The 13,691-nt window shown below is 54.3% G+C and overlaps 1 protein-coding gene across 3 annotated transcripts; it reads right to left on the reverse strand.

Moving 5' to 3' along the window:
* Window positions 1–372: 372 nt before the first annotated feature.
* Window positions 373–12,219, reverse strand: NDUFV3 (NADH:ubiquinone oxidoreductase subunit V3). 3 transcript variants are annotated; one of them, XM_082720771.1, is made up of 4 exons: window positions 12,060–12,199; window positions 10,998–11,118; window positions 3,034–4,230; window positions 373–921 (listed from the first exon to the last, which is right to left on the reverse strand). In XM_082720771.1, the coding sequence occupies exons 1-4, from the start codon at window positions 12,105–12,107 to the stop codon at window positions 758–760; spliced, it is 1,530 nt and encodes a 509-aa protein (XP_082576897.1). In that variant the 5' UTR covers window positions 12,108–12,199; the 3' UTR covers window positions 373–757. The 3 variants fall into 3 exon arrangements, with proteins under 3 accessions (XP_082576897.1, XP_082576899.1, XP_082576898.1); XM_082720773.1 differs by having other exon boundaries at window positions 3,034–5,587; XM_082720772.1 differs by lacking the exon at window positions 3,034–4,230 and having other exon boundaries at window positions 12,060–12,219.
* Window positions 12,220–13,691: the final 1,472 nt, after the last annotated feature.

Here is a 13,691-nt window from a genome sequence, read left to right on the forward strand (position 1 = left end):
CGGGCCCACCTTCCATGACAGCATCGGAGTAACCTCACCGGGACAGGACTCTCTCCCAGGAGATGGTTTATCTCGTCCCCACCGGGCGCCGGTGCAGAGACACCGCCCACCACCACCCAAGTCCCTCCACACTACTCACAGCCCAGGCGTGTGAGTGACGCTACCATGACTGCTAGAAGGCCCCGCGGCCGAGCCAGAAACCCTCTGTAGCCTGAAGAGCCCAGAGTCCGCCGTGGCCATCGGGGGGCAGAGCTGCTCCACCGGACCCCACAAAACCAACCTCCGTCCCCAACCTCCCGCTGAACACATCCCCGAGCTGACACCCTATGCTTGACGCAGGTGAACAAAAGGCTTCTGTTCCTTCTCTGATACTGAAGTGCTATAACTCAGTGTTTATTTTCTTTGCAGTACAGTGGTTAGAATCAGTAGAACTCCTAGTCTGGCTTTCATAAGAACTAGGTCTGCCAAACCCGAAGGTATCACTACATTTACCAACGCCAAGCTGGTGAGACAGACTAACGACAGACCGGGGACCAGACACAGCGGATCGCAGCGAGGCAAGGTGCCTACGACTCTCTTGAGGCTACGGCTCACGGGGGAATACCCCCGTGTACAGATGCTTCTAAATGCACAACTACACAAAGTGCTGCGAATTCGCTGTTCGCTGTCAAACGGACACAGATTACGCACGGCATGACCGGAGCGGGTTTTATTCTGCTGCCCAGACACCGGAAGCTTTCTTCTGTCAAGGGAGCACTCAGTGGCGAGGGGACTCCCGTCCGGAAGAGGGCTGGGGCATCCGGAACTTGGACAGGTCCAGGTTGAGGTCTAAGAAGGTGTACGGGGTGTAGTCATGGTGCTGGAGGTTCCTGTACGTGGTATTATCGAACGGCTCGGCAGGGCTGGCGGCTTGAGCGGGCTCTGCGGGGGGAAAAGCAAGACTTGTGAGGACATGGGAGAGAAGGGCCTCCACAGGCTCAATTCACAGACACCGGCGCACCCAGCACTCCTCACACACCCCTGCCTCAAATAAACGGTCCAAACAGAAAAGCCTGTGAAAGCAATAGAATCTTTAGAAGCAAAATAACGTAATGAGCTGAAAGTGTTTTCTAAAACACACCCGCTTCCCAATGGGACGGCTGCAAGTCATTAACTCCCGACTTCGCAGAACTCTGAAAATGCCTATGATTACGGGGGGCCACTTTAAGTGCAGGAAGGCCACTTAAAGATGCAGGAAAAAAACCCAGATCTGTCAGAGCATGGTCTTATCACAAATCAGGAGCAGGAAAAACTGTTGCAAAGCGAGCCTGCTAAGAATCTAAACACAAGAAAGTCAGACCCTGTTTTAACGACCCAACCACCAGCTCGAGGCGGATGGACATGACCTGTCGAGTTACCAACTTTTTCTGAAAAAGTTGTTGGTCTACTGTAGATTCAGACTAAAATATATAAACCGGAAACTTTCTTTCTTTCTGTGGAGAATGTCTGGTCATCCTAGAAGTCAAAGTGTGTGGCGGAAGCGAAGGAAATGCAGCCTTTCCTGCCGCGGGGCCAGGCGGTGTCAGAGAGCAGAGGTGCGTCTCTCGGGGGCTGCGGGTGGCGTGCCTACTGGTCCTGACTTCTGCCATTGGGGCTCTCCCAACTTCTAGCTGGGGGCACGGAAAAGGACTTAGAAATAGATTCCCTACTTGGATTCATAGCAAATGTTTTGTTTTTCATGTGTTCAGTTGTAGTAAACAAAAACAATGTCTTATTCAGACCTGACATCTTTTCGATCTCGAGAAGAACCTCCCGATGCGCTGAGGGACGTCTTCAGAGCAGATACAGGGATGGTGCTAACTGAAGGGGAATGTGGGTTCAGAAAACTCGTGTGAAAATCTAGCCCGCCAGAGGGCAAGGGGCCAGGCGGCGGGGGCAGGAAGCCTGCCCAGGGACACCTGCCAGTGGGCCGTGCTCCGGGGCAGGGGCGGCCTCAGCCTCCGAAGGGCATAAGGAATGCAGGAAAAAGAACACGTCCGTAAAAATCAGAAGGAAACAAGGAAACTGTTTTCAAAATCGTTTGCAATGTGCAAACCCTGTCGTCATCCTAAAGGTCTGGGCACTGCCCTGCAGTTTACAGCAGAATGACGGAACAGTGCGGTTCCTGATGTCCTGACCCGTCTGGCAAGCGCGGGTACTTCTGTGTATTAACGAAAGAGGGAGAAAATGGAGGGCAGAAAACACATAAATTCTGTCCACACGACACAACCAGTAACAACAACGACCACTAGTGGACATCAGGCAAGAGGGGGCGGCTTTAGGAAGAGCACAGAGCAAACAGGAAGGGGCCGCGGCTGTTAGTAATGCATTTTACAGACATTCTGCGGAGCCTGGCTCTGCACCCAGCGCCCTCCCTGCCCGCCTGCCTTGACCCCGCGACAGCACAAGCCACCTACACGCCAGTGCACCGCCACACGGTAGCGTAAAAGGAACCAAATACTAAACATTTATGACAGCAGAAGAGCCCTTCATAAAAATTCAGTATGGGAAAACGAAACAGCCCACTGTGTTTTCTTAAGTAAATCAGAGAAGAAGCATCATCCCGGGGAAAGAAGCCGGAAGCTGCTCCGGGCGCACCTGGGCCGCTCACTGCTCTAACTCCCCAAACCGGGCTTGCCCCTCAGGCCTAAGGAATGGAAAGGCACTGCTCCCTGAAGACCTCCCCATAGGGCGAGCACGGCCCACAGGAGTCCCCAGACCCGTTCCACAGAGAAGAGGCTCTCCAAGTTCACGGAACAAGGTTAAGGGCAAGGACAAGGGCAAGGACGTTAAATGGCGGGAGGGGGGGGGGGGCAGAAATGACCCAGGCCTCCCGCCTCCGCCTAAATGGAAAGTGCCCCAGGGCTGTGCCGATTCTGACAGTCCTCTGCTTATCTGAGACCCGGCCCGGGGCCCACTGCTACCGCAGACACTTCTTCACACCGCCTGGGCCTCCAGCGGCCCGCCACCCGCACAGGAAAGGAGGTTCTCGAGAGAGCAGAGGTCAAGGTATACCCTGTGTGTCGCCCCGCTCTGCCGGGCCAGGCGCCGACGCCGTCTCGTCCTTTCCCTCGAGCTCCAGGCCTGCCTGCTTCCCGGGCTGATGCTGGACGGGTGGTACCTGGTCTCCCAGCGCCTCCTCTCGAGCCTGCAGGACTCCTCCCATGATCCGCTCTCCAGAACCTTCCCTGCCGACCGGGGGAAACGCCCCCTCCCCATCGCGTTCCAGGACTTGTTTCTCCAAACGCCCATCTCTGGTCTCAGGAGGTGCCTGCAGCTGCCCCCCTGCTCTGCTTGCTTCTGACGATGGCACAGGGCTGGCAGCCGGCTGTGTAGACAAGCCTGACGTCACCGGCGTGGAGCTGGCAGCCGGCTGTGTAGACAAGCCTGACGTCACCGGCGTGGAGCTGGCAGCCGGCTGTGCAGACAAGCCTGACGTGGCGGGCGCGGGGCTACCAGCCGGCTGTGTAGACAAGCCTGACTTCACATGGTCAGGTGAGGCTTTTTTAACTTCCAGTGGTTTGGGACTTTCTTTATCTTTCTCACTTGATCTAAGTATTTTTCCCATTTGTTTCTCCTTTACGTTTTGCTTCATCAACTCCTTATCTGCGTGCAACCCGGGTGCTGTGGTTCTCGGTTTGGTGTCTTTTCTGTCCTCTAAGGGCCTCACAGGGGTCCCTTTCTTCTTTGCCTGCCGGGGCCTCTCTGGAGGGCTCGGGTCTGGCTGTCCCTGCTGGGACCGGGTCTTCTCTTTGGTGGAAGCTGCGATTTTGGGGGCTCCGTTTTCAAGCGAATGGGAGGCCTGCGGTTTGGGAAGGCCTCCTCTGCCCCTGCTTGTCACCTGAGGGCCAAGCGTGGAGCCGCCGCCCTCCTCATCAGACTCCGAGTCAGAGTCGCTGGACGACGAGAATGAGGAGGACGAGGACCCATCTGTCCCTCCCCTGTTCTCCTGAGCAGCTCTGGAATCCGAACCCTGTTTTCTGAATGGAGGCAGAACTTTTTGAGGAAACTCTACCAAAGTCTTTCTTGACAAAAACTCTGGAACCCCTTTGTCTGTGAATAGCACGCTATCCTCGGGACTGGGGCGAGGGCCAGCTACCCTCCCGCCCGGACTCACAACTGGGTAAGGACTGGGTGAAGACAAGTTTTTAGACAATTCAGCTGCTGCTGGGGTGGCTAGTAGCTTGCCCCTCTCCTTTGGTTCCACTACATCTAGGAAATGGCATAAAGAGGAATATTATTTTCAATAGTTTGTAAAACAGTCTAAATTTATCAGTAAGTCAAAAACGTTTCATTACTAACAACTTGTTATCCTAATATTTTCAACATTATCAGCCCAAGAAATGTTCCAGGGGAACGCATTCTTAGGTCAAAGCCAAGCCACGTGACCTGGAACAGTAAGACATGTAAAGATTTTTCTTTGCAGCTGAAATATTTAAAAACAGGGATTATTACCAACAGAAGTAACAAACTTGTCTCCACTTTTCACAATAAGAACTTCTTTGATGATAATTTCACCCAAATTTCAAATAGTTCAACTATAAAGATATTTCCAAATGACTACTGAGGGTTTTAGAAATGGGTAATTTCTTAAATCTTTAAAAAACGGATGGTTCTCAAATGTTAAGAAAGTCATCCACAGTGGATGTGCCCGAACCTTCTGGGAAACCTCCCCCCCCACATCATGGGACACCTGGGTGGCTCAGTGTAAGCCTCTGCCTACGGCTCAGGTCATGATCTCAGGGTCCTCGGATCCACCCCCAAATCGGGCTCTCTGCTCAGCGGGGAGCCTGCTTCCCCCCCTCTGCCTCCTTGTGATCTCTGTCAAATAAATAAATAAAATCTTTAAAACAAAAACAAAAACCAGGACAGGGATAAGCGCCTGGTTTGCATTTGGGTGTGTGCGTGCGTGCATGCCTGTGTGTGTGTGCACGTGCGCGCGTGCGTGTGTGTGTGTGTTTGTGAGTGAGAGTGAATGCTGGGGGGGTGACGGGGTGGGGAGAATGTCATTCAAATAAACCTGCCCCACGGGGAAGAGAAGTCCTTCAAAATCACAAGTCATCTGGGGACTTCCTCAGCCACAGAAAAGTATTACACAACCAAAAAGGTCTAAAATAACTTGGTGCATAGATCATTGGAAAGAACAAGTTTTAAGCCCGGGGGCGGGGGCAGGGGGTGGGGGAGAGAAAAACAGAATAAGTGCTAATGTAAAACGCTTGCATTTTGTAGAGTCAATCATTAAAAAAATAAGATTGCATAGTACACTGATCAGAACCAATTTCATTCAATTTTCTCGGGTGGTACATCTTTTCTAACCATAGAGATTTGAAGAAAAATATAAGACAAGTGTTGTAAGCTACAGTTACTTTCCAAATCTGAAGCAAAACTTAAAAATACACTGCGGCTGAGCAGGCGCCAGACGCGGCGACTCTGTTCTCAAGTGCCGGAGCCCATCTCATCCTCAAGAGACCTCGACCCTTCTTCTCTCCAGCGGAAAGAAGCGTAGTCCTGACTTTACTGTCCTGCCAGTATCCACAGCGGCTTCTCACTGTTCTCTGGGCTCTGGGACCTACACGCGACAGGAGCACAGGAAACGCAGAAAACGGAGGAATAACCACAAATCGGAAACGGGCCACCGAGAGGAAAACAGGCACATGAAGGGCTTGATGGCCCAGCCAGAGCAGACCGTGGGGGCTCACGCCACGCCCTGCACCACCCCCTCCAGCACCGGCGTCCCCACCGCAGTCACCACTGGCCCCTCCACCAGCACCAGCACTGCCGTGTCCACGCCGCGGCCAGCCCAGAATCTGCATCCCGAATGCCCCGACTCTCAGAACACACACGGAGCTCTGGGACCACATTCACCACAAGAACGAGGCAAAGGAGGGGTGCCTGGGGGGCTCGGTTGTCAAGTATCTGCCTTCGGCTCAGGTCATGGTCCTGGGGGTCCTGGGATCGAGCCCCGTGTCGTGTTCCCTGCTGGGCAGGAAACCTACTTCTCCCTCTCCCACTCCCCCTGCTTGTGTTCCCTCTCTCGTTGTCAAATAAATAAATAAAAAGTCTTAAAAAAAAATTAGGCAAAGCAGTGTATGCACACTTGAACTCTCTAGACTGTACCTGAATCAGCTCAGAAACTTCTAATGGTCCCCACACCCACTAGCCTAAATTTTTTTTTTAAGATTTTATTTATTTGACAGAAATCACAAGTAGGCAGAGAGGCAGGCAGAGAGAGAGGAGGAAGCAGGCTCCCCAATGAGCAGAGAGCCCGATGCGGGGCTTGATCCCAGGACCCAGCTGGGATCATGACCTGAGCCGAAGGCAGAGGCTTAAACCCACTGAGCCACCCAGGCGCCCCTAAATTTTCTAAGTATGAAAAGTTACGTTAAAATAGGAGTATCTTAGATAAACTGCTTTGAGTAGAAAAGTTACAACACCTGAATCTTCCAAAATGTTGTTGTGGGGATTTTAAAAATTTCAAGTTAATTATCAAAATTACATTGTAGGTTGGTTTATCATCTACTGAAAACGGAAAGAAAATTTCAAATGGGACCAACAGTGGTATCACTTAGGAACTGAAAAGAAAATTTCTATAGTATGAAATAAAAATGTTTTAAGGTCTTTTTTTTTTTAAATTTTATTTTTTTATTTGACAGACAGAGATCACAAGCAGAGAGAGGGGGAAGCTGGCTCCCTGCTGAGCAGAGCGCCCGATGCGGGGCTCGATCCCAGGACCCTGGGATCATGACCCGGGCTGAAGGCAGAGGCTTTAACCCACCGAGCCACACAGATACCCCATTAAGGTGTCTTTTATTCACGCTAAAATTATTGGAAGAATTCCACAGAAAGGCTAAGAGACGAAAATAAAGTATTGCGTTTTGCATTTTTAAAAAAATATTTTATGTATTTGAGAGAGAGAGAGAGCGCGCGCGCACGCAAGAGAATGCAAGCTGGAGGGACAGGCAGAGGGCAAGGGAGAAGTGGGCTCCCTGCTGAGAAAGCAGCCTGATGCGGGGACTGGATCCCAGACCCCGAGATCATGACCTGAGCCAAAGGCAGATGCTTCACCGAATGAGCCACCCAAGAGCCCCTACATTTTGCTTTTCAACGAGCTGATTTCTGACCCAGTGCAGCACAGGGCCGGGGGCCACTTGGGACTCAGAAGGAAGTTGCCACAGTGGTCCGGAGTTGCCACTAAGAGCCACGATTCCGGAGACGGCACTCCGCCGCGCAGTGCAGAATGTCACCGGAAAAAAGCTGCCTCGTGTAGAGGACCGACGGCTCTCACCTCACGACCCTAATGGCTTGTTCTCATGAAGCCTCTATCTGGAGGCAGGACGCCCATACGCCAAGAGTTCTAGTTTGATGCTGACCTTCTCTGACAAACGTATGAAAGCGCATCGTCCCTAACTCTAGCCAGCGAGGCCGAGCACAGGCCCGGGCCGTCCGCGGACTGCTTCCACGGTCAGAGACCAGATAAACGACCACAGCAGCCTCCACACAATCAAGGTCCACGAGCTCCCACAACAGCACCGAGAAGCCCTACTGCTTCTCTCTCCTCTCTAAACAGACCTTGTCCTTCCCCAATCTCTTTTCTACTCAGATGAAAAATGAGGGCATGACCTTCAAGTCTTTAGTGGTCTCCTTATCAAAGCCTTTTTTTTTTAAGTTTTTATTTTTAAATAATCTCTTCGTCCAACGTGGGGCTCGAACTTACAACTCTGAGATCAAGACCTGCGTGCGCCACCGACCGAGCCAGTTGGGCACCCCCAGTGGTCTCCTTGTTCGAGGAAAAAAGGCCTATTGCTGCTGGCAGTGGATTAGCCCTGTCAGAGTTCTTCCCTATCTTCTCCCTGGGGCACAGAACTCATCTGGGCCACAAAGCACACTCAAACACAAACACGTTTCCACAACGGCTACTCAAATTTTATATGCTGATTAAAACTCTTCCTTTTGTACATGTACAGGACTATAAAGCTGTGTTTTTTTTTAAATGAATACCTGAGAATTGAGTTTTTTTTTCCCAGAGGCAGAACAGCACAGCGATGGACAGTACAGACAGTGGGGCCTTACTGGCCGGGTTCACGGCTGGCTCCACCATTGCCCTATGTGGGACCTTGGGCAGCTCACGGACCTCTTCCCACCTCGACTCTGTTGTCTAATACCGCAGGGACAGTAACAGTGTCCACTCACAGGGTGCTGGGGACCAGACGAGAGACTGTACGGGGTGCTGGGGACCAGACGAGAGACTGTACGGAGTGCTGGGGACAGTGCCTGGCACCTGGTTAGGAATAAATACAGCAGGGACGCCTGGGTGGCTCAGTTGGTTGGACAACTGCCTTCGGCTCAGGTCACGATCTCAGAGTCCCGGGATCGAGTCCCGCATCGGGCTCCCAGCTCCACGGGGAGTCTGCGTCTCTCTCTGCCCTTCTCCTCACTCATGCTCTCTCTCCCTGTCTCTCTCTCAAATAAATAAATAAAATCTTAAAAAAAAAAAAAGGAATAAATACAGCAAAGCCCTATTTCTGGAGAATCCTCACTTTTCAAACTGAAGTGAGGACTGGAAATGGGTGATTAACTCTGGCTTCCTGACTGATTCTTTACAAAGTGACACAGGAGTTATTAAGTCAATACTGACTGAGGCAAAACCCAGCTAGCTAGTGCCTGCATTCGAAGGAACATCAGTGCCGGGGAGCCCGGCAGTTCTGCAGGATGGGGGACCTACAAGGAGACCCTGGACTTGGGCAGCTGCGCTGGCGGCCCCCCTCGGGAAGGACGTGTGGGCCACAAGAAGCTGGAGCTCCAGATGCAGTGAGCCAGGAGGTGCTCTGTAACCCCGGGGTCCTGCCTCTGAGGCAGACCCTTTGACTAGAGATGCGACCCCAAGGGTGGGTGCTTGGGGCCCAGTCTGCATGCAGGCAACTTCCGTTAGAGCGTCTGAGGCCATGGAGTGGACAAGGCTTCAAGCTGGCAACGTGCCAGGCAAAAAGACCCTCAACCGGTCTTCCAAGTACTGATGCTTTGGCAGACACAGAGACCTGCACACGTCCATTTTTCCTCACACAGGGATGAGAGATTTTTAAAATTATGGGACACAAACGTGCTGTGCGTTATCACCTCCCGCTGGCCCTGCTCAGGCAGGGAGGCTCTGCCTCCAGGGGCGGAAATGACACAGGCCGGAGCCCAACTCCAGCTCGGCGCTCCCTTCTCATAACTGTACCAGAACTGCCCCAAGACCCAGCACCCCATCCCGCTCACATATCCATTAGCCCAGTGCTATAAACCTAGGACGGAGGAGCGCAGATACAGGACTAAAAGTCACCAAAGGCAGGGATAACCTAAGCCGAGATGAAACTTATCATCAGTACGCACTGACAGAATCCCGAACAAGTGCCAGGCATAACGCAGAATCGAACTGACATTCTAGCTGTAAATGGTTTTTAGGAGACATCATGGTGCTGTGGTTTTGCTAAAAAGGAAAAAAAAAGGATACTGGGTTTAAAACTGGACTGAGTTAAATGGAACAGAACATTCTGAATTAAACAGAATTTGCCTGAGCTGCCATCCAGAAGGGGTATTTCCTCAGCCAACATCGAAAGGGCAGAAAGGCAGCTGGGGGCCAGCACACCCAACAATGGGCCAATATTTTAAATGCTACCAATGGTTTTTTGTGCATACTAAGGAGGAACAAAACGAAAACTATCTAAGCACTTTCAAATACTCAAACTGAGGAAATGGAAAACAATGAAAATAAGACCAACTCAGATGATCATTCCACATATAAAGGTTTGTAGAGACTACAATATACATCTTCAATTTTTTTAAGATTTTAAGTAATCTCTCCAGCGTGGGGCTCAAACTCACAACCTGGAGATCAGAGTTTTACCCTCCACTGACTGAGCCAGTCAGGTGTCCCTATAATCAGTTATTAGTAATGAACAGGCAGTACAAACAGTACAAACATACTGTTGCCTTTTCTATCTTCCTTCCATGAGCATATGCTGCATCGTATTTGGGAGAAGAAAAAAGTAGTAAAAACCAGCAATCCAGTCAAAATGACTATGGAAACAGCTGGACACAGATCAGACATCGAGCTTCATCAAAGTTGTAGTGGAAAACGGCACTTCTCCTTCACTCCCTCTCCACGGTCATAAAAGGATGCTTCCAACCCTGGACCATGGCCAACCAAAGTCCGAGTTTCAGAGACACTGAGAAAAGCCATAACTGGGGGGAAGAAAAGCCAGGTGGGTTTCTGAGCTGCCACGGGACCGTGGGACTGTACTTGGGCCATCTCAATGACCCAGCCTTCTCACTCTGCACCCCCTGCTACATGTTAGAGTATGGCTCTTAGGAAACACAGGCAGGGGCACCTGGGTGGCTCAGTGGGTTAAGCCGCTGCCTTCAGCTCAGGTCATGATCTCAGGGTCCTGGGATCGAGTCCCGCATCGGGCTCTCTGCTCGGCAAGGAGCCTGCTTCCCTCTCTCTCTCTGCCTGCCTCTCTGCCTGCTTGTGATCTCTCTCTGTCAAATAAATAAATAAAAACATCTTTAAAAAAAAAAACACACACACACACACAGGCAGAACTGGTTCGGGGCTAAATACTGAGTCAAATACTGTTCCATGTCTGATGTGTTTGGTCTAAAATCCCTCACAGATCTTATGTCTGATTATAATCTGGACACTGCTAGAAATGAAGAATCGGGGCACCTGGGTAGCTCAGTGGGTTAAAGCCTCTGCCTTCGGCTCGGGTCGTGATCCCGGGGTCCTGGGATCGAGCCCCATGTCGGGCTCTCTCCTCATGAGGGAGCCTGCTTCCTCTCCTCTCTCTCTGCCTGCCTGTGATCTCTGTCTGTCAAATAAAATCTTTAAACAAAAGAAATGAAGCAAATCACGTGGTCAGTAGAACTTCTCAGGCTTGGAAACCAGACTGCTTTATGTACTCTGCATTCTCTTTCCCTTAGGACTATCATTAAAATCTTACTTTTTGATGGGCTTTGCCTCTTGGAACTCGGTGGCAGTCCCTTTTCGGTCTTCCCTGATTCTGCAGAGAGGGAAACCGTGGAAGCCAGTCCCCGACACACTCGTGCTTCTCGGAGCACAGTCTGAGGGAAGAAGGAACAGACACAGACATTTTATGGTAAAGCCATTCGGGAGCTGTCGCGACACAGAACTACTCCGTGTCACTACTAGTCATTCCCGTGGTCTATTCCTCTCGGTGATTACAATTTCCAAAACACGGGTATTACGGAAATTTTGGAAAATACCAAAACAACTGTAAGAAAAAGAATCCCACAGGACAGTCGTTATTAAGTACGTAACCGCGAGAGAAGCCAAGCCGGAGCTGCTCCCGCGCACACTGCGCTGCAGCCCCGGTCACCTGCCCACCCACAGGAAGACGCCGGCCCAGGCCCGCAGCGCTGAGCAGAGGACACCGTCCGGCCGTCGCTCACGCGGGCGAGTGACCCGCACGTCCGAGGCGCCCCCACGGCGGGCGGCGACCGTCTCACGAGCCGGCCAGCTCCGGGCGCTCTCCCGAGGCCGGCGCGGCGGGGCTGCCTCTGCGGCGGCGCCAACACTCGCTCGCACCGGGGCCTCCGGGGCTCGACGGCGGACCCTGGAGCCGAACCCCGCCTCCTGCACTGCACCGTGCGCGCTTTCCTGCGAGCCGCCACGACGCTAAGTCCCGGGGGCGGCCTCTCGTACCGGCAAGAACGCCCTCGTCCCCCGTCCGCCAGGCGGGGTCAGGCCGGCGGGCGCCCCGCCGCGGCCCGTGCGTCACCCGCGCAGCCAGCCAGGAGCTCCCTCCTCCCCTCTGCGGCCTGAACACGACGTCAAGACGCGGTCCTCAACGGTCCCGACGCCGGGGCTCCCCGGGGGATCGCGGTCCGCCGAGGGGCTGGGGCCCGGCTCGTGCCCGCCCCAGCGGCCGCCCCGGGGCCCGCGCCCTGCCCTGCCCGCGGGAGGCGGGTGAGCGGCCAGCAGGGCGGCTGGGGATGGCCCTGGCCCCACACGGGCTCCCGCCGCCGACCCGGCTCCCCTGTACCTTCAGCGCCGCGGACGGTCCTCGCCGCAGCAGAAGGGAGGCCGCCATGACCGGGACACCGGGGAGCAGCGGGGAGGGCCGGCGGAGCGGGAGGTCGCGCCGGGACTGACGTCACCGCGGCGCGCGCACCACGGCGAGGTCCCGCCCCCGGGGCCGAAGGAACCAGTCACAGGGAGGCACGGGGGCGGGGCTGAGGCCGGGACGTGCGGGCGCCGCCCAGCCGCCTGCGCTCCGCGGCTCAGGCCCCGCCCCCGGGCGGCGCAGCCTGTCAGGGGCGGGGCGGTCCCCGCGCGCGGCCGTCGGGGTGCTTCGCTGCGTCCTTGCCCGCGAGGGCGTCCCCTCCCCGGGGCGCGGACTTCCGGCGATGCCGGGGCCCTGCCTCTGACCCGCAGTCGCCTGTGCGGTGGCCGCGCGCACGTCCGCCCCGGCCTCGGCGGGGTCGGACGCAGCCCGCGGGCGCGGCGGACAGTGGACGCCGCTGCTGCCGCCACCTCGGGCGGGGCCCTGGGCGCGCGGAGCCCGGCGGCGGAGCGGGCGGCTCGGGGGTGCAGGCCGCACCGACCCGGGTGTCGGCGGCTCGCGGAGCGGAGGCCCGAGTGCGCGGAGAAGCGGGGCCGGCCTGGTCGGCTCCGCCGTCGGTCGCGCCTCCCCGCCCCCCATCCGGCCCCGTCCGGGGACTGCCGGACGGACGAGCCCACTCCTCCGACTGCGGGGACCGCGGGGAGACCCGGGGAGGATCGATGGGCAGACCCCGGTCCTCCAGCCCCGCAGCCAAGGCGACGGGAGAATGGAACGCGACCTGCCACCCGTCAGCCTCCCAGGGGCAGAGCGACCGCCCGAGGTCCTTGGTCTCTGCAGAAGGGAAAATCTTGACAACAGATTTATCCTTTTTTTTAAAAAAATGATTTTATTTATTTATTTGACAGATCACAAGTGGGCAGAGAGGCAGGCAGAGGGGGTTAGCAGGCTCCCCGCTGAGCAGAGAGCCCGATGCGGGGCTCGATCCCAGGACCCTGAGATCATGACCTCAGGGAAGGCAGAGGCTTAACCCACTGAGCCACCCAGGAGACCCAGATTTATCCTTTTTTAAAATATTTATTTATTTATTTTTAGTTGAGAGAGAACAAGCAGGGGAAGGGGCAGAGGGAGAGGAGGAAGCAGGCTCCCCGCTGAGTGGAGAGCCCGATGCGGGACTCGATCCCAGGACCCTGAGATCATGACCTGAGCCAAAGGCAGAGGCTTTAACCCACTGAGCCCCCCAGGCGCCCCCAATTAAGCTTCTTTTTAAGATAACTACAAAATGGAGCATCCCTTGGACCCAACCCTGGGCTCAAATGTGTTTGGGCCGAAAAGGAAAATAAAAGTCCTCGTGTTCCTGCTGTCCTCACACATACATGTGTTCTTGCCTGCTGCTGCCCCTCGGAACAATTTGTTACTTAAACTGTAACCCCTGGAGGATTTTTACTAGTTACCAAGCACATTGAAATATGGCCTTAAGAAATACATATACTGGCAACAGGTCTCTGGGGAGAAGGACGATGTACGACCGTGAAGCTGGGCAGCTGGGGATGCCCGGCCCGCCCAGGGCGGAACACCGCCAGCTTCAGGGAAGCCGGGCACCAGAGAATGCCC

This window comes from Mustela nivalis (assembly GCF_964662115.1).
Source record: "Mustela nivalis genome assembly, chromosome: 1".
Lineage (NCBI taxonomy): Eukaryota > Metazoa > Chordata > Mammalia > Carnivora > Mustelidae > Mustela > Mustela nivalis.

Excerpts from the sequence above, each read along its gene's own strand:
- NDUFV3 (XM_082720771.1), bottom strand. The coding sequence starts at position 12,107 with ATGGCGGCCTCCCTTCTGCTGCGGCGAGGACCGTCCGCGGCGCTGAAG. Across the intron at positions 4,231-10,997 it reads GAGGCAAAGCCCATCAAAAA|ATGTAGTGGAACCAAAGGAG; the intron begins GTAAGATTTTAA and ends GCCATTTCCTAG. Across the intron at positions 922-3,033 it reads AGAGCGGGGCGACACACAGG|AGCCCGCTCAAGCCGCCAGC; the intron begins GTATACCTTGAC and ends TTCCCCCCGCAG.